This window comes from Dermacentor silvarum, unplaced genomic scaffold (assembly GCF_013339745.2).
Source record: "Dermacentor silvarum isolate Dsil-2018 unplaced genomic scaffold, BIME_Dsil_1.4 Seq617, whole genome shotgun sequence".
Classification (NCBI taxonomy): domain Eukaryota; kingdom Metazoa; phylum Arthropoda; class Arachnida; order Ixodida; family Ixodidae; genus Dermacentor; species Dermacentor silvarum.
Genome location: NW_023606526.1, coordinates 26,751 through 49,242, shown reverse-complemented (window position 1 = coordinate 49,242; position 22,492 = coordinate 26,751). Strand labels below are relative to the sequence as shown.

Sequence of the window (22,492 nt, the reverse complement as noted above, 5' to 3'; positions counted from 1 at the left end):
AACTAAATACTATGAAAACTAGAAACCATTACAATTACTTGCCTAATACGTGCTACATAAAAGTGTTTTTTCGAGCGTGAAGGAAGCCTCGAATACACGCAAAATTGCCGCGCGACTGGCTGCTCGAGGCACATTGCGCGTAATCGCAGGCTTCTTTCACGCTGGGAAAAACACTTTTATGTAGCACGTGTTGAGCAACAGAAAGCTGTATGGGGTGTTTTTCATGTTCCTCTGCTGTTTTCTCATTGTTGCTTTTAATTTAATTATAATATTTGAGAAGTTGATGAATTTATTAAGTCTAATTGTGTAATTAGGTGGAATGCAAAAAAAAATTATCGGAGTATCTCCAAGCGACGGCAAACAACATTACCTTGGTTCTGTACAGCTACGAGTCATTTGAATATTTTTCAATATCCAGGTGTATGATAGGACACACTGTATATGACCGCTTGTAACAAATATCGCCAATATTTAAAAAAAAAACACGAGATTAGAAGAACCAACCGGACAGATAGAGTTCTATAAAACAAAAATTCCGCTCGTGTTTAGTGAGAACTTCCTGATTTCCATGCGTGCGGAAAGATAAACGCTGAGGCAAGCATAATTATAACGTGCAAAAACTGCGCGAAATACATGTATACAACATTTATGTTTCACACACGCCGACGCCTGCGTGCAGCGTGCGAGCGGATTGACGTTAACAGTGACGCACATGAAGAGGTAAGCAGCAAGTAATGAAAACTTCAAGGCTGCGAAAAGCAAGATCAGAGAGCCAAGTGACATACTTCTCGGAAGAAAGCACCAGTTAAGCACAGCCCGTGACAAGTTTTACTTAACTGCAAAAGTACTAGCCGTCGATCGAGGTTGTTTTCTTTGCGGGAAATTACTTTCGCACTCTCTACAACACGCCCATGGCTGTCAAGCCTTCTGCGTGTGACAAAGGACGCTCTGTAAACTGTCGCGTCCGAACGCATGGAGACAAATTCGGTAAAAAAAAAACACCAATGACAGCAACTTCAATCTGAGCAGTGGCAGGTATGAATGCATCGATCTCTGTAATAGAATTAGTTCGATTGATTCTCTGGCACCTCACAGTGGACGAAGCATTTCGTATCAATAATTTCTTATCTGCTCCTGTAAATATGGCTTCAGCTTCATCTTTCAATATTAGATGCCTGATTCTCATCTGCATTCCTGTCTTCGTCGCCCTTTCCACCCGGCCCGTTCTCTCATGGCCGCATGCCGCACTCAACACTTACACCACTGCCTTCCATCTCCACCAATTCGCGTATTTTTTTTTTTTTTTTTTACAGTTTCCAGCAAGCGCACCATATTATCATCTTCTTCTTGTGCGCGTGCGTTGAAGCTTCATGATCACTTCTGCTTTCTGTTTGCTTTTTATATGCGACGCCGTTATTTCAATTATTTTGTTTGGGTTACTACTCTGAAGAATTCGCTGGGCGCGAAAGTTTTTCTCGATATATTTTTTCTTTTGCTTTCTTTCTCGTGCTTTGTTATTTTTTATTTTTTGCATGACACGGTATTCTTGTTTAGTCGGGCGTAAAACAAATTTCCTGATGTCAGTCAACGCTCGAGTTGTGCCCTTGAGTCGTCGAGTGCTTTTTCTTGTGCTTTGTTTACAAGACCCTTTCAGCTGGTGCGAAATTCATATTCTCGTTTCCGAGGCACGAGCGCGATGCTGCCGTTTGAAATACGAATAGGCGCTCAAGCAGCATCGTACATCTGCGTCCCTGAGCATCCTCGACATATTTCAAGCCCATTCCCCGCACCTTGTTGAGCGGCACGACACTTATCTGCTCTGCTTATTGAGAGGTGAGGACAAATGAATTTTTCAGCAAACTTATTGAAAGGGAAAATTTCAGCTGGAAAGAAGAGTGTATGGGATATCTGGATGCAGCATCCTTGTACACCGTGAGATTTGTGCAGATGTGCAGATCTAAGAGCGTTTTTCTGAAGATACCTTTACATGACAAAATAAAGCGCTACAAAAGGGTTGCCAAGGATTCGTGAATCTATAAAGCGCTCCAAAAGGAACCAGGTATGTAACTCCACTAGATATGTCTGTTGTTTTCAACGAATAAATAAATCCGTAACAAACACACAAAACCTGGAGGTGCTGGCATGGAGTTTGTTTATTGGTGCCATGACCCTCCTCACTGTATCGCGATTAATTGAAGAAATTGTATTGCTCTCATTTTTGTGTAAAGTCTCGCCGCAGAAATCGTAAAATACGGAAGCCATGGGTAACAACGGAATTAAGGCGTGAAATGAAAATAAGGGACCAACTTTACCAACGATTTCTTAGCGCACGAGCGTCTGATGACTTAGTCATTTATAAAAAACACAGAAATAGGCTGACCAATAAACTGAGACGCGCACGAATAGAATACAATCTTTCTTTTCAAAACGTTGAACATGACAGGCATGATTTTCTATGGTCTCGACTAAACACGCTCTTACACCGCCGCAAGTTTCACGCCGCACCCTCGAAACTACAAGTCAATGGCCAATAGTTATCTGGAAACGATTTAGCTGATGCATTTAACACTTTCTTTTGTAAGACTAGCACAAGCAGTGGCTTGCACGATGCCTTAGAATACATGAATTCACCGAACACTGACTCTACATTTCTGCAACCTGCAACTGCTCAGGAGATAATATCTGTGATACAGAGCCTAAAAAAATGGTACATGCCATGATATCGATGGCCTCCAGGTGCGGCCTGTGAAACACGTCGCTGATATCATAGCACCAGCTCTTGCCAACATTTTTAATGCGTGTATAACGACAGCAGTCTTTCCGACAAAAATGCATATAGCAAAGGTAACTGTTATATATAAAAAAGGCAACCGAAATGATTCGGGCAACTATAGGCCGGTGTCAATACTACTTGTGATCTCGAAAGTCTTTGAAAAACTTTTGCATTTGCGTTTATACAAGCTCATTCAAAAGTATCCACTGCTTACTTCACAACCACTTGGCTTCACAAAAAACAAATCAACTTAACTGGCACTTCTTGCACAGAAAGAATTTATACTTGAACAGTTTGAAAAAAAGTCTATAGCACTTGGTCTATTAGTCGATTTTTTAAAGGCTTTTGACTTGGTGGATCACGGGATTTTGTTGCAAACATTACATCATTATGGGATTCGCGCAAAGACTTTACAATTAACACGGTCGTATTTCTCACAGAAAAAGCAAGTGGTTCAGGTAGCTAATAGATGTTCTGAATTAAAATCTATCCTAACTGGTGTACCATAAGGTAGCATACTTGGACCTCTCCCATTTAATCTGTACCTTAATAATATTATAAATAAAAACACTGAAGCAAAATTTAATATTTATGCAAATGATGCTACTATCTTCTTCTCAGGGAAGAATGTTTCAGAAATAATATCCACATGTAACTAAACCTTGAATGCGCTGGGAAAATGGGCAACATCAAACTCCATGCGTATAAATGAAAACTAAGGCAGTAATTTTCCGGCCAATAAACAAAATAAATCCGCCACACCAACCCATAGTACTGCAGTACAACTCATAGTAATAAAGATGTTGTAGAGAGTTTCATATGTCTTGGCGTAGTTTGTTTTTTTTTTTTTTGTCATATGTCTTGGGACGATCATATAAACTATTTAACCACGAAGTTAGCTCCAATCACCGGCACAGTGGGCCGATTAAAATATCACCTATCAAAACGAACTAAATTGCTTCTTTATAACACGCTTTTTTATTCTCACCTCAACTACTGCCAACTAGTATGGATAACCTCAGCTCCATCTAACTTGCAACGCATTCATCTTATGCAGAAAAATACATTGGTCTTGTTTATAATGCGCCGTACTGATCCCACACAGTTCAACTTTTTCTCAGTGCTAGAGTAATCAGTATACACAACTTGTATAAAGACAGACTCAGCGTGAAGTTCAAAACAGAGATAAGAGAAAACCTCAGTAGTCTACAAATTTTTGCAAATTTGGAAAATAAGTTACCATGCTACCCAACTAGATATGCAGAAAGCTGGTTAGTTCATACTCCTCCTCTTAATACGGGACAACAGCGTTTATCTTACACGTTACCCTGTCTTTTGAACTGCTACGAATTAGATGGCTTTGATTTCTTTTCTTGTTCTTATCTGAATATCCGCATTATGGGCAGTGCTTAATTTTGCATACTTCCTTTTGCTGTGACTTTATGCTGTTCCGTGGTTTGTATTGTCAATAGAATCTGCTTTATTGCCATAGCAATTATATGGACACTCCAACCGGATTTCTGCCGTCGCCGTCGCCGTGAGGTTCCCTATAGATAAAATATTCGCCGCGCGCCGTATGCCCGAGCGGAAGCGTGCGGAGACGCGCGCTATCACGGAGAGCGAACGCACTCAATCACCCACGCGCAAGCAAGGGAGCGGGAAGCCAGCGCCGGAGGAAGCGCGGGGGGGGGGGGGGGGGAGCACTTCTACTCTGCCAACAACCGCGCTCGTCGCTCGCCCGCACCGTCTCTTACCTCCACACGGCTCTGACCACACGGCTCTGACCATGCATTCGCCGCTCAGTTTCCGTTGAAGCGTTAGACCGCACGTACCTTCGCCCGCTGCGGCGTATGCGCTCGCTGCCAGCGTTTTGACAGTCGTTGTCTGCAGTCATTCAGTGTGATCTATTCATGTTTGTTTGTGCGCGCTCACACCACGCTTGTTCATTCAGTTAGTAATAGTCGGGCCACATTTTCCAACGCACGCTACACATGCAATGCTGCCCGGATCGGCCGTGCAGCGCTGCAGGTGTGTCCCTTCGCACGCGCTGCCCACGGGAAGCGCTTCTCATCAACACTACCATTTCACACGCGCCTTGTCGTGGTCATCGAGTCTCTCCTCATGTCGGTCTACTTACGCCGCAGCACACCTGCTTACTTAATCAGCTCATGTTTTCTACAATTCATATTGCTACCAAAGCTGCTCACCTTACTTCGTATGACATTGCTGTGTTGCTATCGCATTCATTGCTTCGCCCTTAGGGCGAAACTGTGACATTTTTTGTTCAAGACACCATCATTACCCTGTTTGTTACATCTCACTTACTGTGCCAATTTTGTGTATACTTTTATGCGTTGATATGTTGCTTCTGGCATAATCAACAAATCAGGGGCTGTGGGCTGGTGCTGCGTGTGAGCAGCTTTTTTCCCTCCGTCCTCCCATCTAATATGTATGATTGCAAATAAACTTATTATTATTATTATTATTATTATTATTATTATTTCTCCACCCACCGCTGGGGCGTAGTGGCTATGGCGTTGGGCTAGGGCGTTACACCAGATAGAAATTCCCTGTCTACGTTGCCATAGGCTCCTTTAATATTTAGACGTGCTATTCTTAAAGGTCTATTCTGAGTTACTAAAATCTCTATGCAGCGAGTCATCGCAAATTATCCTCTAAGTGTCGACCTGGCTTGAGCCCATTCTGTAGTTCTCCGAGTACATCATTTTTCTCCATCTACTTCTAATTTCTTCTAATTTTATGGCTTGCATTGTCATTCCGTGTATCAGCGACGTTACTGTAACTGGCCTGTACGAGCTCGTCTTATCCTTATCACCTTCCTTTGTAAATGAGGTTCATCATGTTTTGACGCCATCCTTCCAACCTACATTTTCTTCATTATAATCACTTGCTCTATGACATTAGTTAGCAATGCTTTGGTCTCTTGACCGAAGGTTTGATTAGCTGTATTCAGATTTCATCGGGTCCTGTGGCCATTTTCTTAGGAGCATTTTCTTCAGATGTTTTCAACTGAAAGGTACCCATGCTAAATCTCTCAGTTTTCTCTGTTACTGCTAGATCTATTGGAATTAAATTGTGGGGTTTTACGTGCCAAAACCAGTTCTGATTATGAGGCACGCCGTAGTGGGGGACTCCGGAAATTTGGACCACCTGGGGTTCTTTAATGTGCACCTAAATATAAGTACACGGGTGTTTTCGCATTTCGCCCCCATCGAAATGCGGCCGCCGTGGTCGGATTCGATCCCGCGACCTCGTGCTCAGCAGCCCAACACCATAGCCACTGAGCAACCGCGGCGGGTCGGATCTATTGGAATACCTGTCTATGTTGTGGCGGGCTCCTTTACCGAAGTAATCCCTAATATCGTCTGTGATGTACCGCAGCCCGTCGTCTTCTTCGGAGATGTTACCGTCTTCATTCCTTGTAGTCGTATGATAAATTTAGTTGGAGCTCCGAGTGCTCTTATATGGTTCCCGAGTATTTTGGGGGCGCCCGTGTCTCTTTTGCGAATGTTATGCACCCAACGCTCAATGCCGCACTTAATCTTGTCTTGTGCAACCTCACTCACGACCCTTTTCTTCTCCCGGTATTTGTTCCATTTAAGGAGCACTTGTTCTTTGTGTAATTCCAACTTTTTGGCTTCTCGATGATCCCTAGAAGGGAGCTGGCGCTCTTTTACTGCTTGCTTTATTTCCTTGCTCCAACGCTTACGTAGTTTTCTCTTTACAATCCAAGAATTTTGTTGCCGTATCTTATTTCCTGCTGCATAACCTCTACCAGTTCCTTATATTCCCAGGCTGCTGCAGGAAAAGCCTCCATTTTCTTCTCTATGCTTTCTGCGATCTCTGTTATTTGCTGTTTGTTCATTTTTAGAAATTATGGTGCCATTGGTTCGCGTTCTGCATTAGTATCTCTCCCAAACTTTATTGTTTAGCGTCTGTGATCGCTACCCAGACAATTTTTGTCATGCTCGTCTATTATCATTTGCTCTGGTTGTCCACGTAGACCATTTCTGAGAATAAGCCATAGTCTATTCATGACTGCTGTTTCCGCATTGTCATGTTACCTGCCCATGACACTTATTCTCCCTGTTAACTACTATTAGCTTCTGTTCATCGCGCAAATTTCGAATTACAGAACCATTGAATTCAGTATACCCGTCTAAATCCTCCATGTGTGCATTCGTATCTCCTACTAATATCAACTGGCCAGATGTCTTGAGCTCATTATATCGCTTCTCATGCAATAAACCAATTCCTTGTTTTTTTGCGATAGCAATTATATGAACACTCCAAAGCGGATTTCTGCCGTCGGCGTCGTCGTCGCCGTCAGGTTCCGTATGACGTCAGCGGCGATAAAATCGTCGCCGCGCCCCGGACGCTGTATGTGCGAGTGAAAGGGAGCGAGGGACGCCCGCTTTCACGGGGAGCGAACACACGGCGGAGAACAAACGCGCGTTCTGCGCCGTGCTCCCTGAAGGGCTGCAGAATTAAGCGTCTCTTTCCTCCTTTACAATCACCATATATAGAGAGAAAACGCGACTTCTTCTATCGCGCGAAAGGCCATGGGGGGACGGGAGGGAGGGAGGGGAGGCGACGTTTAGCTGCGGCACCAAATGCGTATTTATATACACAAGTTGCGAGGCGAGAAGGTGGGTAAGATTTCCAACGCTGCTCGAGGTGTGTCCCATTCTGATCTCGTCGAAAACCTCCGAGCCGCCCCCAGAGGCACCGGCAACAGTCACCAACGCCGCGCGCGTTCGGTGCGAACGCGGGCAAAACGCCGACGGCGTCGACAACAGTTCTGCGCGTTGCTGGTGCTGCTGCATGTGTAAGTTTATACAGCTGATAAAACTACTGTCCTGACTTACTCCGTATAGCTCTCTACTAATTTGCTATCGCATTGATGGTGCGCCTTTCGGGTGAAACTGCGACATTTTTTTCTGTACTGTCACTACATGTCCGTAGATAAGCTACTCCAAGTCATGCCTTTTTGCCTTCCCATATTCTGCTAATCGATAAATGCTCCTTACATGTCGCTTTTATCTTTTGCCACTTCATGCCTCTCCTAATTAGCATACCTACGCCTCCGCCTTTCCTTGACGCAGTCATTCTTTTCCACCCTTCCCATACTAAATTGTCTGTAACACATGGTTTCTACAAATCGCGTGGTGGCGTTTCGGTCAAGGCGTACACGGTAATAGCTTTGTCATTCAGGTGAGTTTGAATTTCCCGTCACTTTCCTGCCCGCGGCCACCCTGCATGCGCATGTAAAAATTTTCACTGTCTCTATACTTTACGCCGACGACATCACACTCTGAACCAAAGCACCTACTACTGGACAACAAGAACGCAGTCCACAAGAAGCCATCGACACCATCGAAAGGTGCCTCCGAGACTGCGGTCTCCAATGCGCAACTGAAAAGGCGGAGCTTCTCGTGCTCAGAGCACGGACGCGGGGACCACCGCCCAACTATATCGAACCCGATCCTAGCGTCTCCTCAACGGAACCCAAATCCCTACAGTCGACTCCCTTCGCGTACTCGGTCTTCACATCCACAAAGACGGATCAGGAGCGGCCACTGTTCCGCGTCTCCAACGTACACAGTCACAAGTTACGCACCTCGTCAAGAGGATAACCAACCACAGAAGCGAAGCGAACTTAAGGAGGAAGACACGCTAAGGATAATTCAAGCTCTCCTAGCTAGCCGTATCACCTACGGCACCCCCTACCTGACACTCAAGCCGGCGGAAATCAAGAAACTGAATGTCATCATTCGAAAGGCAATCAAAGTAGCCTTGACCCTTCCACCCACGGCATCAACGGAGAAACTCGATCCTCAAGCTCGGCGTCCACAATACGTGGGAAGAGCTCTCCGAGGCTCATAAAATCAGCCAACTAGAGCGGCTCAAGCTCACACCCACAGAGCGTGAAGTTTTGCGCTACCCAGGGGCGGATCCAGGTTTTTTTCTGAGGGGGGGTCAGCTTTTGTCGACGATGATGATGATGATAGTAGCCTCTCTCATTTACCGAAATTCACCGTTTCTGCTCACGATAAACCCGCGTTTTATACGGCTAGAGCAACACCTGGAGCCCGCCGTGGTGGCTCAGTCAGCTCAGGCGTTGCGCTGCTGAGCACGAGATCGCGGGATCGAATCCCGGCCGCGGCGGCCGCATTTCGATGGAGGCGAAATGCAATAACGACCGTGTGCTTACGTTGTAGTGCACGTTATAGAATCCCAGGTGGTCAAAATTAATCCGGAGCCTTCCACTACGGCGTGCCTCATAATCAGAACTGGTTTTGGCACGTAAAACCCCAGAAAGATGAAGAAGCCCTATAGCGAAGCCAGGTATCGGTTTCTCCGAGCTTATAGGAAAATCACATTACCCAATACAGCCCCGTGCTTGGCGGCTGTGCCTGATAATACAGGGTGTTCAAAACTAAGCTTGATGCTTTCCTTAAAATTAGGCACTGGGAGGCACGCGAAGACCACCTGTGCAATTAAGTTATGTGGCCAGGGGGGCACAAAGTGATATGATAATTATCGCTGTGAGCAGCCCAATTAACTAAAATTGAACAATTATTTTTGTCGACTGCAGTAAGTGGGTATGTTTGTATTGAAAACTTAGAGGCAGTCGTGTTTCTACACAGTATCAGTCGGAATAATTATTCTAGCATGTTCGTGCTTCGAGATATCCGACTCCAAATTTCAATTGTACTGCGCAGAGTTATCGACTCGACGCGAGAGCGGTTTATGCTTTGCGTTGCTGTGGAAGGGAGGCATTTTGAACATTTTTAGGGCATTGACATCTTGATGGGTGAAGTGTTGTCATGAGATTTGTGCATGACAACACCAAAGTTAAAGCGGCAGTATGAAATATTCGTTAGCATAGCTAAAAAGGTTTCTGCTGTTGATTGTACCGTTGTTGCTTTTGATTTCCATAAAACACAATACTTGGAAATCAGCAGTCACTTTATTTGCGTAGCCCAGGCAAGGACCATGCCCGGTCGTCTAGTCACCATTACGCACGCGCACTGCCCTCCGGCTTCTCTGCGCGCACCATTATCTCGGCATGGCAGCTGCCGCCATCTTTACAGGCTGCGCGGTCGCGTGTTACGAGAGCGGTTACGGGTTCTTCGATTTTTTTTTTTTTATTTCGCCAGCCGTGAGGGGAAGGGGGACAGTTATTATCTTTGCCAGTGCCTCCGCCGCGTTGTCAGACTAAGCGCCGTACCCAACAGCCGCTGCACATTAGGGAGGAGCTTTGCGCCGATCCTCACTCTCTTGCATGCGTAATCATGCAAACGACAATTAAAATTTGTAGTTGGATATCTCGGAGCATAGACACGCTATACTCGCGGACAACTTTCTGTGGCAATGAAGGGAAAGCTACGAGCGCGTGGATGCTGCACATGTGTTACCGCGCCAAGTAGTCCGGCAGCGTTTGACAGTGCTTTTGGTTGCTCGGAACAGACCACGGTGGAAGAATATTTAGGTGTTGACACTGCGCTGCGAGCGAGCGTCCAGATTATGTTCGGCCGCGCGCGGGCGCACCGAGTAGCTCTGCTGCGAGCAGATAGATGGCGCCGCGGCCAGCGGTCCCAGCTTAGAGGCGCCGGTGGCTTGGCATTCCTCTGCCTCCGCTAAATATTCGTTCGTAGTGGCGCCAGTAAAACTCAAAGCGCGAAAAAAAATCGTTATTTCACATTATAGTGATAAGTCTACCAGGCTTCGCTAACATGAAGGTTCCTTGTGCAGGGCGTGGATGACGTGAACACGAATCAATCGGGCAGCACTCAAAGCCCACTGAAGTTACTCTCGCGCGCACAATTTGTTTCGTCCGGTCTAGCCGTTCATCCAAGCATAAAAAAATGAGTGTTAGCCCACGTGCTACCCCTAGATCAGAAGAAAATAGTGACTGCACCAGAAAATGTATTTCATGTTTATCGATGCTTCCATTCACACTCAGAAAACCGTTCAATCATCGTTGCGCGAATTCAATGTGGCCGCGATATAAATTAAGAAATGAAACGGCGCAAGCTTGCGATATGCAATGCACTAGAGCAAAGTCGCTGTTCATGGCTAGACCTTAAGATGAGAATGCACATCAGCTACTCTTTCAAATGGGAATTTATTAGGCGGGACGAAGGCAGGCGTCTATCTTGCATTACAGCATCACTAATACAGTTTACTGATGAAAACCTGAGAAAATGCCTCTTTTATTCCAATTCCACTTAACATAGACCGTGTATCTTATTCATTGGGCTTTCGTCCATTGAGGACTGAGTGGCTCTTGCAAGATCTAAAAAAAGAGGTGACTTTCCTTTTCTGAAATTGCATATGAGAATGTGCCAATGTAAGCGTGTTTGACAATGCATGCTACAGCCTGTCCTCAAATACACTTACACCCACCACACAATAATCCCATAGACCCCTTTTTTTTGCATAGACACAATACGAAAAAACTTGTGCATGAAGCAGCTCGATAATTTTAATAGGTGATAACCATCCCAGAAGCTTGCGGTTTCATACACTCCCACAATGGAAAAAAGTTGTATAAAAACATGCAAGCGTGTAATATACACCGCACGCGCATTGTAAAAAAAATTTAGTAGCCAGGATGGAACAAATTTGAAAATCAGGCACATATCTGCACAGAAAACAACAGTATTTTACAGGGTGCACAAATATTTCAAAATATGCAAATGTCACGTAGCTGGACAAAACCATACTAATGCTGTTGCCGTCCCTTGGAGATACTCAGTTATTTTTTTACATTCCGCCTAATTAGATAATTAGTTTTATTTATTGATCAACTTCTCAATTATTATTATTAGATTAAAAGTGTCAATGAGAAAATTGTAGAGCAACATGAAAGATTCCCGATACAGCTTTCTATTGCTCAATACGCGCTACGTAGAAGTGTTTTTCCGAGCATGAAAGAAGCTCACGAATATACGCAAAGTGCCTCGAGCGGCCAGTCGCGCGGCAATATTGCTGTATTCGCGGGTTTTGTTCACGCTCGGAAAACACTTTTATGTATCACGTATTGAGCAACAGAAAGTTATATTGGGAGTTTTCCACGCTGCTGTACAATTCTCTCGTTCACACTTTTTATCCAATTATAGCATTAAAAAGTTGATTAATAAATTAAGAAAATAATTATGTAATTAAGCGGAATAAAAAATAATCTGAATATCTCCAAGCGACGGCAGACATTACCTTGGTTCTGTCCACCTACAGGACATTTACATATTTTCAAATCTTGGTGCATGATAGTAAACCACCCAGTATATATCTTGTACATGCAGCAAAATTTGCACAAACTACTGCGGCGCACAGGAGTTTCTCTCTTCCGCAGCGGCTTTCGAGGTTTATTTGACCGTGTGAGGTTCTTTGGACAGTTTGGAAATAAGGTGGGAATCCTTTTATCGAGCGCTCTGCGTAATATGCCATCGATATCGTATCCTCTGAAAAATGGCTGGTGCAGACATGGTCAGTAGGCGTTAGAGTTCAGTCTGCCCTCAGATTTGCACGGCGCCACTGCTCTACACGACCGCTGTCGGACGGCGCTTTGAATAAAGGCACACGCTCCGCACAAGTCAGGTATCCAGAATTGCAGTTCGGAACGAAGCACTTTCTAGCCATTTCAAACGCCTCTCAGAAGGCCGCTGCCACCTTCGTCGAGGGCCCGTGGCGACAATACCCAAGCACAAGCTCATGAAACGAACGGGAACAAAAATCGTGCCTTCAAAACAGCGCAACCGCACATGCAACAGGAAGACGAAGCAGTGGCAGCACGCGCCTTGCCGCCCAGGCTGGGACCGCATACCGCAGCGCCCTCTACGACGGCGCTGAACCAGCTGCAACCAAACCGAACATAATCTGGATGCGAGCGAGCGGCGCTTTCGCGCGCGTTGTGGGGAGAGTGTCAGCACCTCTCCTTATTCTTACACCGTGGAACAGGCGCTGAATCGACGCAACTTCCACGTGCGACGATTTCGCGTTTGCCCAGACGCGGAAGGGAAAAGCCGCAAAATGAGCAAACTTTTACACTCAGTGGTGTGTTCTGTCTTATTTAACTGTTGCTAATAAGCTGTTTATGTTTACTCTTCGCCAACATAAACCAACGTGGATTAAAACGCGGGACTCTTTTCAGAAGCACCCTCACTTGTGAGCGCTTTGCCTCCGTAGCTTTCCCTTCATTGCCACAGAAAGTTGTCCGCGAGTAAAGAAGGATTCTTCGAAGTGAAACTGTGTAGAAACACGACTGCCTCTAACTTTTGAATACAAACATACACACTTACTGCAGTCAATAAAAAGTTAATTATTCAATTGTAGTCAATTCGGCTGCTGACTAGCGATAATTATCATCTCACTTTGTGTCCCCCTGGCCACATAACTTATTTGCGCAGGTGGTTTTCATGCGCCTCCCAGTGCCTCATTTTAAGAAAACCATAAAGCTTAATTTTGAACCCCCGGTATATCTAGCCTGTATTGTTTCTTAAAATAAAATTTGTGATGATCTGTCGCAGGCTTGTTATAAACGTGTAAGCACGGGTCCATCTTTGGAGTTCTGTTGGGACACCTTGATTTCCTTAAGAAGATTCCTTGTGTCCGGCTGAGACACCTTCGTTTGCTTTGGAGCAACGCTCCGCTCCAACGCTGCAACCACTACGCTGGTTGTTTACGATATGCGAATCACCGCGTATGAAGACTCACGACGCCACCTACAGGAAGAACGATGTGGCGTAGTAGCCGTGAGCGCGAGCCAGCTAGCGTCTTGATGTTTTGTTTCCCACGCGACGTCATCCTTTTACACAAGGCGCGCATCTGCTCCCGTTTCTCTAACCACGCGACGCCATCCTATGCCCGCGCAATTCCTTTCTCTATGCCCGCGCGCTGGCCGCTGACTTCACGCTCCCCCATTTCGCAGCCGCTGCTCGAGGTTTCGCCCCGCTCCGCGAGCACGGCCACTCAGATAAACGGATCCGGCGGCTTTGAGCCTCCTATGCTTAATGTATGACAACTGCGAAATTACAATGAAAAACTTGTAGCATACGAACGGCACTGTGCTCGTACTGGATATTGTCAACGTGTAACTGTGATCACAATTGGTGCTACAGTTAAAAAAAAAGTCGCCTATGCGTAGTCCTTAGTTTAGCTGTTAGTTGTTATTATTTATATATGAACACTTCAGCGTCAGAACATCTCTTTCATTAAGCAGGTTGATCGCGGAACCGATGACAGCCAATGAGGCAACCGGTGACACCCGAATGGGGAACTAAGTTAATCAGGCGCGAAGGCGCTCGCGCGGACATCGGCATGCTTGGCAAAAGGGACGTCCCCTCGTTCATTCGACGCCACCGACGGTACGAGTAAGGCACGGCCGGCGCCAGGAGGTCCAAGGTGTGCATGAGAAAAAATAACTACGGCAACCTCGCGACACCACACCCCTACGGAATACAACTAAGCTTGTGAGCGAGCTAGCTTTACTTCTACATGGCTATTACCACTGGTACTCGCGAAAAATAATTTTGAAGAATGCTGGTGGCCATATTTTTTGCGACAGGGCCATCCCCCTGTCAGCGAGGGGGCATTGCAGAAATCTGAGGGGGGGGGGGGGTCAGGACATCCGGACATCCCCCCTGGATCCGCGGCTGGTGCTACCTCAACTACAGTGAAAGCTACATTGCCGAAACAGACCAGAAAGCAAGAATCCCATCCGCACTCAGTGAGTGTATCAGCGTTGCGCGCATACCGCGCAATATGCATCTGACTTACCATAAGGAGCGTCGGCAAAGCAGAATCCGCGCACTCAGCAAGAAATACGCGACAAACCCTGATACGAGGTACACTGATGCTGCCCGGTATATTAAACGAAACGCCTTTTCCCTAAGTGTCACGGATCACCAAGGCAATTAACTCGCCGCTGTCACCATCCGGGCAAGAGCCGCCGAGACTGCAGAGGAAACGGCAATCACTCTGGCGATAACAACTTGCCCTGAAGTAGCCGTAATCCTCACTGATTCCTAAGCAGCAGCTCGCAACTATCAAAAAGGATGCATATCAGCAACCTCACTCAAGATACTTCAAAATCACATTGCACGCGCCCCGCTCCCCGACACCAACATCAACTGGATTCCAGGCCATCAGGGCATGACAGGAAATGAGGCGGCACACGCTGCTGCCCGCGAGCATACCAGCCGGGCTTTCCTGCCATTCCACACTAGGCCGGCCACCAACGTTGATGACATCGCTCTAAAGTTCTCGGAGATTCTGCAACGCCACCGACTCAGCAGAAGAACGTATCCATCACCACACAAGAGAGAGAGATCACCACACAAGAAGCTGAGCAAAGAGGAAGAAGTCATCCTCCGCCGCCTACAGACAAACACGTATGTACACGGAATAATCATGCACAGACTATATCCTACACAGTACTCATACACATGCACCCACTGTAACGTCCCAGACACCCTGCAACACATGGTCCAGGAATGCCCACTGCGTGATACATCCCCAGACCCCAGCTCACAAGCTCAACAAGACGACACAAGACAAGAGGAGCACCCCAACTCAGCGCACTTCAATACCACCAGTGAAACGTGGGAGGCGAAGCTTTCCTCTGACGACCTGGACTACCAACGCAGTCTTGTCGCCCGGGCCAAGGAGGCAGCCCAAGCCAGAGGGTTCCTGGAATAAGGAATCCTCCCATCTAGGGTGAACCGGCTCCTGACTCGGATTACCGTTTCGGAAAATAAAAGTTTATTTCTCTCTCTCTCTCTATATTCTTTCTGCGTCTTTTCTTTACTCTTCATGGTGTAATTCTGCTTCTTGCTGGTGTGTCGCCACAGTAAATACTTAATCTTCCTTCCTGCGCCAGTCAATATGTAGATATTGTCGGGCCTCGCCTCGTGGACACCTCGTGCTCTCGGCTCGCTATTGTTTTCACTGTTGGCACATGAGCACCGCTGGCGTGCAAGCAAACAATTAGCAGGTCTGCACGCCTCCTTGGGTTGTTGTGTAGCCAGTTATGCGGTGCTCTAGAGTCTGAGTAAAATGTGTTGTTATCCTTGTACACTCTGTCAGCTTCATGCTTCAGACAAGAAACAGTATTGTGCCGCCCAGCGCGTTTTTGTATTCCTTCTGCAAAAGGTGAATCATGGCAAACAAAGGGCCGGCTCTATTTTGTACCCGTCCGTCAGAAACATTGCTTCCGTCCCTCATTTTTTTATCGTTTTTGCTCTTTTCGTCCTGACGGGTCCCCAGGAAACAGGTGGCGCCACACTTCGGCCCAGCAAATACGCGTAGCTGCCTGGCGCTCGGGAGGACCTGACGTCACAAGTCTCCAAGGTGTGTTTTGCGGTCACTGACCACTTACACCGCCTATCCGAACAATCACTCACTTCTACAGCCGACCACCGTAGCGATAGCACTTCAGCTGCCGAACCACCCTGGCAGTCAGTTGCCGACTTCTTCGATAAGCTTGAGTCGTACGACAAAGCCATTCCCGCCTTGTAAGCGTAAGTCCTGTCTCGGCTCCTTCCTTTAGTCTTGCGAGTGTTGGAATACAGTGTTGGAGGCTGCAGCCTCATTTTACAACGTGGAAGGAATTCAACACGCGCTTCCAAAGAGAGTTCCTGCCACCTGGACACGAGCTCAGAGTCGAGCACCGCTTCTGATTGCGAACGCAGCACCTAGACGAAAGCATGCTGAAGACCCGCCGAGGTTGTGTAGTGGCTAGGGTGTTGCGCTGCTAAGCTCGACGGCACGGGACCGAGTCGCGGCCGCGCCGGCCGCATATTGATGGGGGCGAAACTCAAAAACGCCCATGCCGCACATTAGGTGCACGTTCAAGAAGCCCGGGCAGTCAAAGTTAATCCGGAGTCCCCACCTATGGCGTGCCTCGTATTCATAGATTGGTTGTGACACGTTAAACCTGGGAATTTTTAAAGCGTGCTGGACCACGCTCGCACAATTCAGAAGCATTATAGCAGAGCGGCACCAAGTGTACCTGAGGTTGACAGATTTGGTAGGGTCATTCGACAGAGCCAACCCGGCTTCAGGTTATTTCTGTATAGGCACACATTCGAGACCTTAGAGGTAATGACACGGGAAGCACGTGAGGCTCAGGATATCCTACTTTCCGAAATCACCTATGTGTTCTGGCCACCGCCAAACTCGATACCAAAGTAAAACTTGATAACTCCTGTGAAATTGACGCGCAACAACCGCGGAAGGAAGACGAGAAGATGCCCTTTTCTTTCTCGTCTTCCTTCCGCGGTTGCTGAACGTCTATTTGACAGAATTTATCGATATCAAAGTCCTAATTGGCCCGCCGAGTTGTCGTTGCCTATCCCTGACCACGTTTCGAGATGAGACACGTCGCTACGGTGGCCTGTTCCCCGTGCTATCTGGAGTCCTACGCCAGCATGGGTTGCGAGTGTCGCTTGCCGATCCCCTACCAGGTGACGGCCGACATTTCCGCTGCGCGTGGTCCCAACAACGACAGGGTGAAAGCCGCTTGCTCCACCGGAAGCACAAGCGTTCCATACCGACAGCAGCGCCAGATCACACAGCCTAGCGAGTGCGGCAATCGCACCTTCTATACTGCGTTTCATACAACAGGTGCAACGCTGTAGCGGCTAGAGATACTTTTATTGCGATAGCAATTATATGGACACTCCAAAGCGGATTTCTGCCGCCGGCGTCGTCGTCGCCGCCGTCGCAGTGAGGTTCCGTATGACGTCAACGGCGATGAAATCGTCGCCGCGCTTCGGACCCTGTATGTGCGAGCATAGGAGGCTATGGTGCGAGTGAAAGGGTGCGCGCTGGGACGCGCGCTTTCACGGGGAGCGAACGCACGTCGGAGACCAAACGCGGGAGTTCGCCCTGACTGCCGAAGTGAGAAGTCACGCAGCTCTCCGCTCCGACAACCTCGTCTCGTCAGTCGAGTCCAACTTCTCCACCTGCGCGGACATGTGTGCGCTTCGCTCCGGCGAGTGCGTAACGAACCGCGTGCTTCCCGACGTCCCCGACGTGCCGTGCATGGCTTGCACGGGACCAAGGACCACGGCCCCCCATCTCCAAGCTTGTGCTTGGCCTTCTCTGCTTGTGTGGCGAATCCCAGCCTGCTGGATCCGTATGCGCCCGAGTGTTTTTCTTTTTTTTCCCGCTCACGCGTGCCACGTGTCCCTCACTGTGCGGGCGCTTCGTGTGCCACGTGTTTGCGCTTCGCGGGTGCACACCGCGCTTCCATCCTGTGCTGCCCACGTTTTTTTTTTTGAGCTCCACGTGAGCGCCAGCCTCCCCCACGTGCGCGTGCTTGTGCAGTGTCTGTGCGGCGAGCGATAGCCCGTCCCTGTGCCCGCAAGTACCCGCGCGCCATGGAAAACTTCGTGGCCCCCTCCGCCCGAGCTCCCCGCAAGGGGCACTGACGCTCGGCTAGTGCGACGGCGCCTATACCGCAGTCCTTGGGCCTGGAGCTTCAGCTACGCTACGACGCCCAGGCAAGGGCTGCGGAAATCGTCGACCAGTGGATCGCAAAGCATGCCGCGGCCACCCAGTGCCAATCCGGCACGACCGACACTGCCGCCGACGCTCCGGCTCCAACGGGAGAGGTCGGAGACGATCTCCCTGCGGCTACACAATCTCCCGCGGCACTGCAGCCCTCGGATACCGTGGAGCCAACCATGGTAGAGCTCCCCGTGACCTCCGATGAGAAGGAAATGGATGAGACAACCACCCGGAAGCGCGGCCGAGACAGCGAGGATGAGGAGGAACTTCCCAAGCAGTCAAAGGGCCCCGGCGCCCACTCTGACTCAAAGCGGAAGCCTTTGACACCTCCTTCCACCCCTGCTGCTACCGAACCAGTCCCGGCCGCGGCTACCAGTACAGAGGGGCCTGCAGACACAAGCGCCGCTGCAGAAAAGACCTCTCCATCTGCTGCTCCTGGCAAGCCAGCCACCACCACCCCTGGAGTTGCTGCTTCTCAGAAGACGGCAGACTCACACCAGCCTGAGCCGCGCCGAAAGGCGCCGCCACAGACCGCCGCTGACTTCCTGAAAAGGAACCAGCGGCCAGCCACTAATGTGGCTACTAAAAAGCAGCTGAAGAAAACGGTCAAGGGCAAGCACTCCCAACCGGCTGGCGCCCCCCAGGCCCGTTCCAGCTCGTCGCAGGGCGCCCCAGCGGCGACCCCAGCAACCCCCCCCCCCCCCCACAGCAGGCTGGCCCCAGACAGCGGACCCCTGAAGCCTCGACCAACCTGGCGGGAGCCAGTGAACCTGCAGGCAGCACCCCAGAGGTTTCTGACGACTTTCGTCTGGTGATGTCCCGCGCTGCCCGCCGCCGCAACAAAGCCACCGTGGCCCTGCCTGCAGATCCCGCCGTGGCAGGTACGGTCCTGTTCCGGCCCTCCGAGAAGGGCGGCTCCTTCGCGAAGGAATCGCGCCTTGCACTGGCCAGCGCACTGGCGACCATCGAGGGAGTGACGGCGGTGCGTGTGAACGCCAAACGAAACGTGGTCGCCGCAGATGCAGCAATGCAGAGCTGCCTCGAGGTGCTGCTGGCCACCACCGAGCTCCGTGGCATCCCTGTCGCTGCCCGCCTGCCCGCGGACCGCACGAGGAGCACAGGGTTTGTCCACGGAGTTGATGGAAGCCACAGCGATGCCGAGCTACTGGAGGGAATCCAGAGTAGCATCCCCGTCCTGGCTGCCACTCGTCAGGAGAGCACAGTGGTTCTCCGGTTCGCCGGCCCTCTTCCTCCTGAGAGTGTCAGCATCTTCCGGCTTCGCTTCACCGTGCGGCCAGCCCGCCCTCGCCCACTCCAGTGCAAGCAGTGCGGACGCCTTGGCCACGTAGCAGCCACGTGCAGATGGCCCAACAGCTGCAAGAACTGCAGCCGCACGCACCCGGCTACAGAACCCTGCAGCAGCCAGGCTCGCTGCACCAACTGCGGAGGAAACCACGCTGCCTGTACTCCTGCCTGCCCCAGATGGCAGGAGGAACACAAGGTGGCCACCATCCTGGCTACCTCCTCAGTACCACTGTCGAGACATGCAGTCCGGACAATGGTGCGAGAGGGCAACCCTGCGGCTAAACCAGTCAGCACTTACGCCGAAGTTGCAGCTGGCCACCGGAGACCAGCCCCCCAAGCACCCCAGTCTTCCGCGGCCCCCGGCGGGCAGCCAACCGCTCCCGCTGCCCAACCAGCAGCCAAGGCGACCCGGCCCCCGGCGACTCCTGCTGCTGACCCCAGGGACGCCATCATTGCCTCCCTGCAGCTCACCCTCCGAGCGGTGGGCGAGCTCCTCCCAGCGGGCAGCCCGCTGAAATCCCTCTGCCTCCAGGCTGGGGGACTGCAGGGAAACAAGGACAATCATGGCTGGAGACCGAGGAAGCAGTCGACGTCCACGGGTGCTGCAGTGGAACGCGAATTCACTGCGGCGGCGGCAGGCGGAGCTGTGCTTACATCTCCTCCAGGAGGAGTACGACGTACTCGCACTGCAGGAGGTGTACGTGACGGCAGGAACCCTACGCTTACCAGGCTACGTGGAACACCTGAGCACCACTTCCTGAACTCTCGACACATGCACTGAGGCACCCTGCCGGACGGTCGGCCACGACCAGGGAGCGTCCCGGTGCGCCGTGTTCGTGCGCACGAGCATCCCCCATGCTGCAGTTCCTGTGGACGACCTGGCCGGGGGCGCGATGGAGTGCTGCGCGGTCACTGTTCGCATAGGCTCGTGCGACACGACCGTGGCCAGCATATACATCCGCCCCCGCCTCGCCTGGGATGCCACCAGCCTCCTGCAGCTGGCAGGCCGCCTGGGGAAAGATTCCCTCCTGTGTGGAGACGTCTATGCCCACCACACAGCCTGGGGAGGACGACGCTGCTGCACCCGTGGCCGTGCCATCGCGGACATCAGCCTTCGCGCAGGCCTCCTGATCCTCAACAGCGGAGAGGCAACCTACGTTCGCCGAGGTGTGCGCACGGCCATAGACCTCAGTCTTGCGACTGAACGCTGTGTGTACACCTGGACAGTCTGCCCTGACACATGGGGGTCCGACCACTTCCCTGTCATCCTCTGCCATGACGGGGGTCGGAACGCCCGCCTCGGCTGCGGGAGGCTGTGGGTTCGATTCTCACCGCCGCCGGGCACCCACTGGTTCAAAAGGCTACAAGCATACCCCGGCCTGTCGTTCGGCTTCCTTCAGGGGTGATACGCTTGGGAAAGGAGCCTGCGCCCTGAATTCCCGTCGAAACCAACGTGAGCACGGAAATCAAGTGGTGTCTGGGCCGCTCCCATGGCGGTTATTTCCCATGTGGCGCCCCAAGCACCTATTGAGGTGGGGGCACCTTCGGGTTGAGGTCAAACACCCCTTTCCAAGCGTTGAGGTCCCATAATGGCCGAGCACCAGGCCGGGAGCGCGCTTGTACCTATTTTACCGGTAGGTACCCGGTGGCAGCACTTGCCTCCCACAGCCGCGGCGGATGCTCGTCTACAAGGCCGTCTGTTTTTCTCTTGCCATCAGCACTCGGTGTTCCCAGGTGGTCTCCCTCCCAAGTAGTGACCGAGCCCAATGCTGCTTAGCTTCGGGGATCGGACGAGAACCGGCGTATTCAGCATGGTATGGCCGATGGCCATACCATGCTGAATACCATACGCATTTTGGCCCAGTTCACCGTGGCCTGACTGGCCACGGTGAACTGGGCCCACTTCAGGAGACACTGCGCCGGCGATCCTGCGGATGGCGATTTCTTCAGCCACATAAAGAACAGTGCCACGGCCGCCACCGTAGTGTCACGAGTGCAGCCAGGACGTCCTGTCCCTGACCTCCGGCAGCTGAACCTCTGGGCCGCAAGGAGGAGGGTAGAACGCCGGGCTATTCGCACGGCTGACCAGAGAGACTGGACCACCTACCGGAGGCTGGATGCTGTATGCAGACGTCACGCCAACCAGCGCCGTCGGCAGAGCTGGGCGGGAGTCTGCAGCTCCATCTCCTCCGCCACAAGCAGTTCAACGGCGTGGCGTCTGCTACGAGCACTCCAGCAGGGCCCAAGCATCCGACAACCCATCCTGGCCGTTGCTGTATCTATGGGGCTGACGGAGACGGCTCTGGCTGACCTCCTGGCCAGCCACTTTGCCACCCGGCCACCAGTACCGACCCCTGATCCAGCCAGCATGGTGAGAGCTGCAGCAATGCACACCACCCACCACCCGGACTGGACGATGGAGTGCGTGGCGGCCCTATGCGATGAGCCTTTCCAGCTCCATGAGCTGACCAAGGCCCTCGACCGTTCCAGGCGGCGAAGCGCCCCGGGAGCAGACGGGATAACCTTCCAGATGCTCCGCAACCTGGCGGACGCTGAAAAGGCCCGGCTCCTGGACTGTCTCAACGCTGTCTGGAACAACGGCCAGCTCCCCGAGTCATGGCTCACTGCCATAGTCGTGCCCATACTGAAGGCACGAAAGCAAGCCACAGCTCCATCGTCCTACAGGCCTGTCTCCCTTACATCTGCGGTCTGCAAAGTCATGGAGACCATGGTCCTGTTGCGCCTGCAGTGGATAGCCAGGGTGCTGGAGTACTTTCCGGAGCAGCAGACTGGCTTCCGGAGTCGCCGCTGCACAGCTGACTCCATCGGCGACGTCGTATCGACACTGGAGCAGGCCAGGAGTGAAGGAGAGGC

General features: G+C 50.6%; 1 protein-coding gene and 1 pseudogene across 1 annotated transcript; one reads left to right on the top strand and one right to left on the bottom strand.

The window, feature by feature from the left end:
- The first annotated feature begins 17,229 nt into the window (after positions 1 to 17,229).
- On the top strand, positions 17,230 to 19,128 carry LOC119435319 (proteoglycan 4). Its single transcript, XM_037702219.1, has 2 exons — positions 17,230 to 17,310; positions 18,268 to 19,128. The coding sequence occupies exons 1-2, from the start codon at positions 17,230 to 17,232 to the stop codon at positions 19,126 to 19,128; spliced, it is 942 nt and encodes a 313-aa protein (XP_037558147.1).
- A 2,199-nt stretch (positions 19,129 to 21,327) lies between these two features.
- Positions 21,328 to 21,446, bottom strand: LOC119435321 (5S ribosomal RNA; annotated as a pseudogene).
- Between the last annotated feature and the right edge of the window lie 1,046 nt (positions 21,447 to 22,492).

Coding starts and splice junctions, on each gene's coding strand:
- LOC119435319 (XM_037702219.1), top strand. CDS start 17,230: ATGGGTTGCGAGTGTCGCTTGCCGATCCCCTACCAGGTGACGGCCGAC. Junction 17,311..18,267: donor GTGGTCCCAACAACGACAGG/GTGAAAGCCGCT, acceptor CCTATACCGCAG/TCCTTGGGCCTGGAGCTTCA.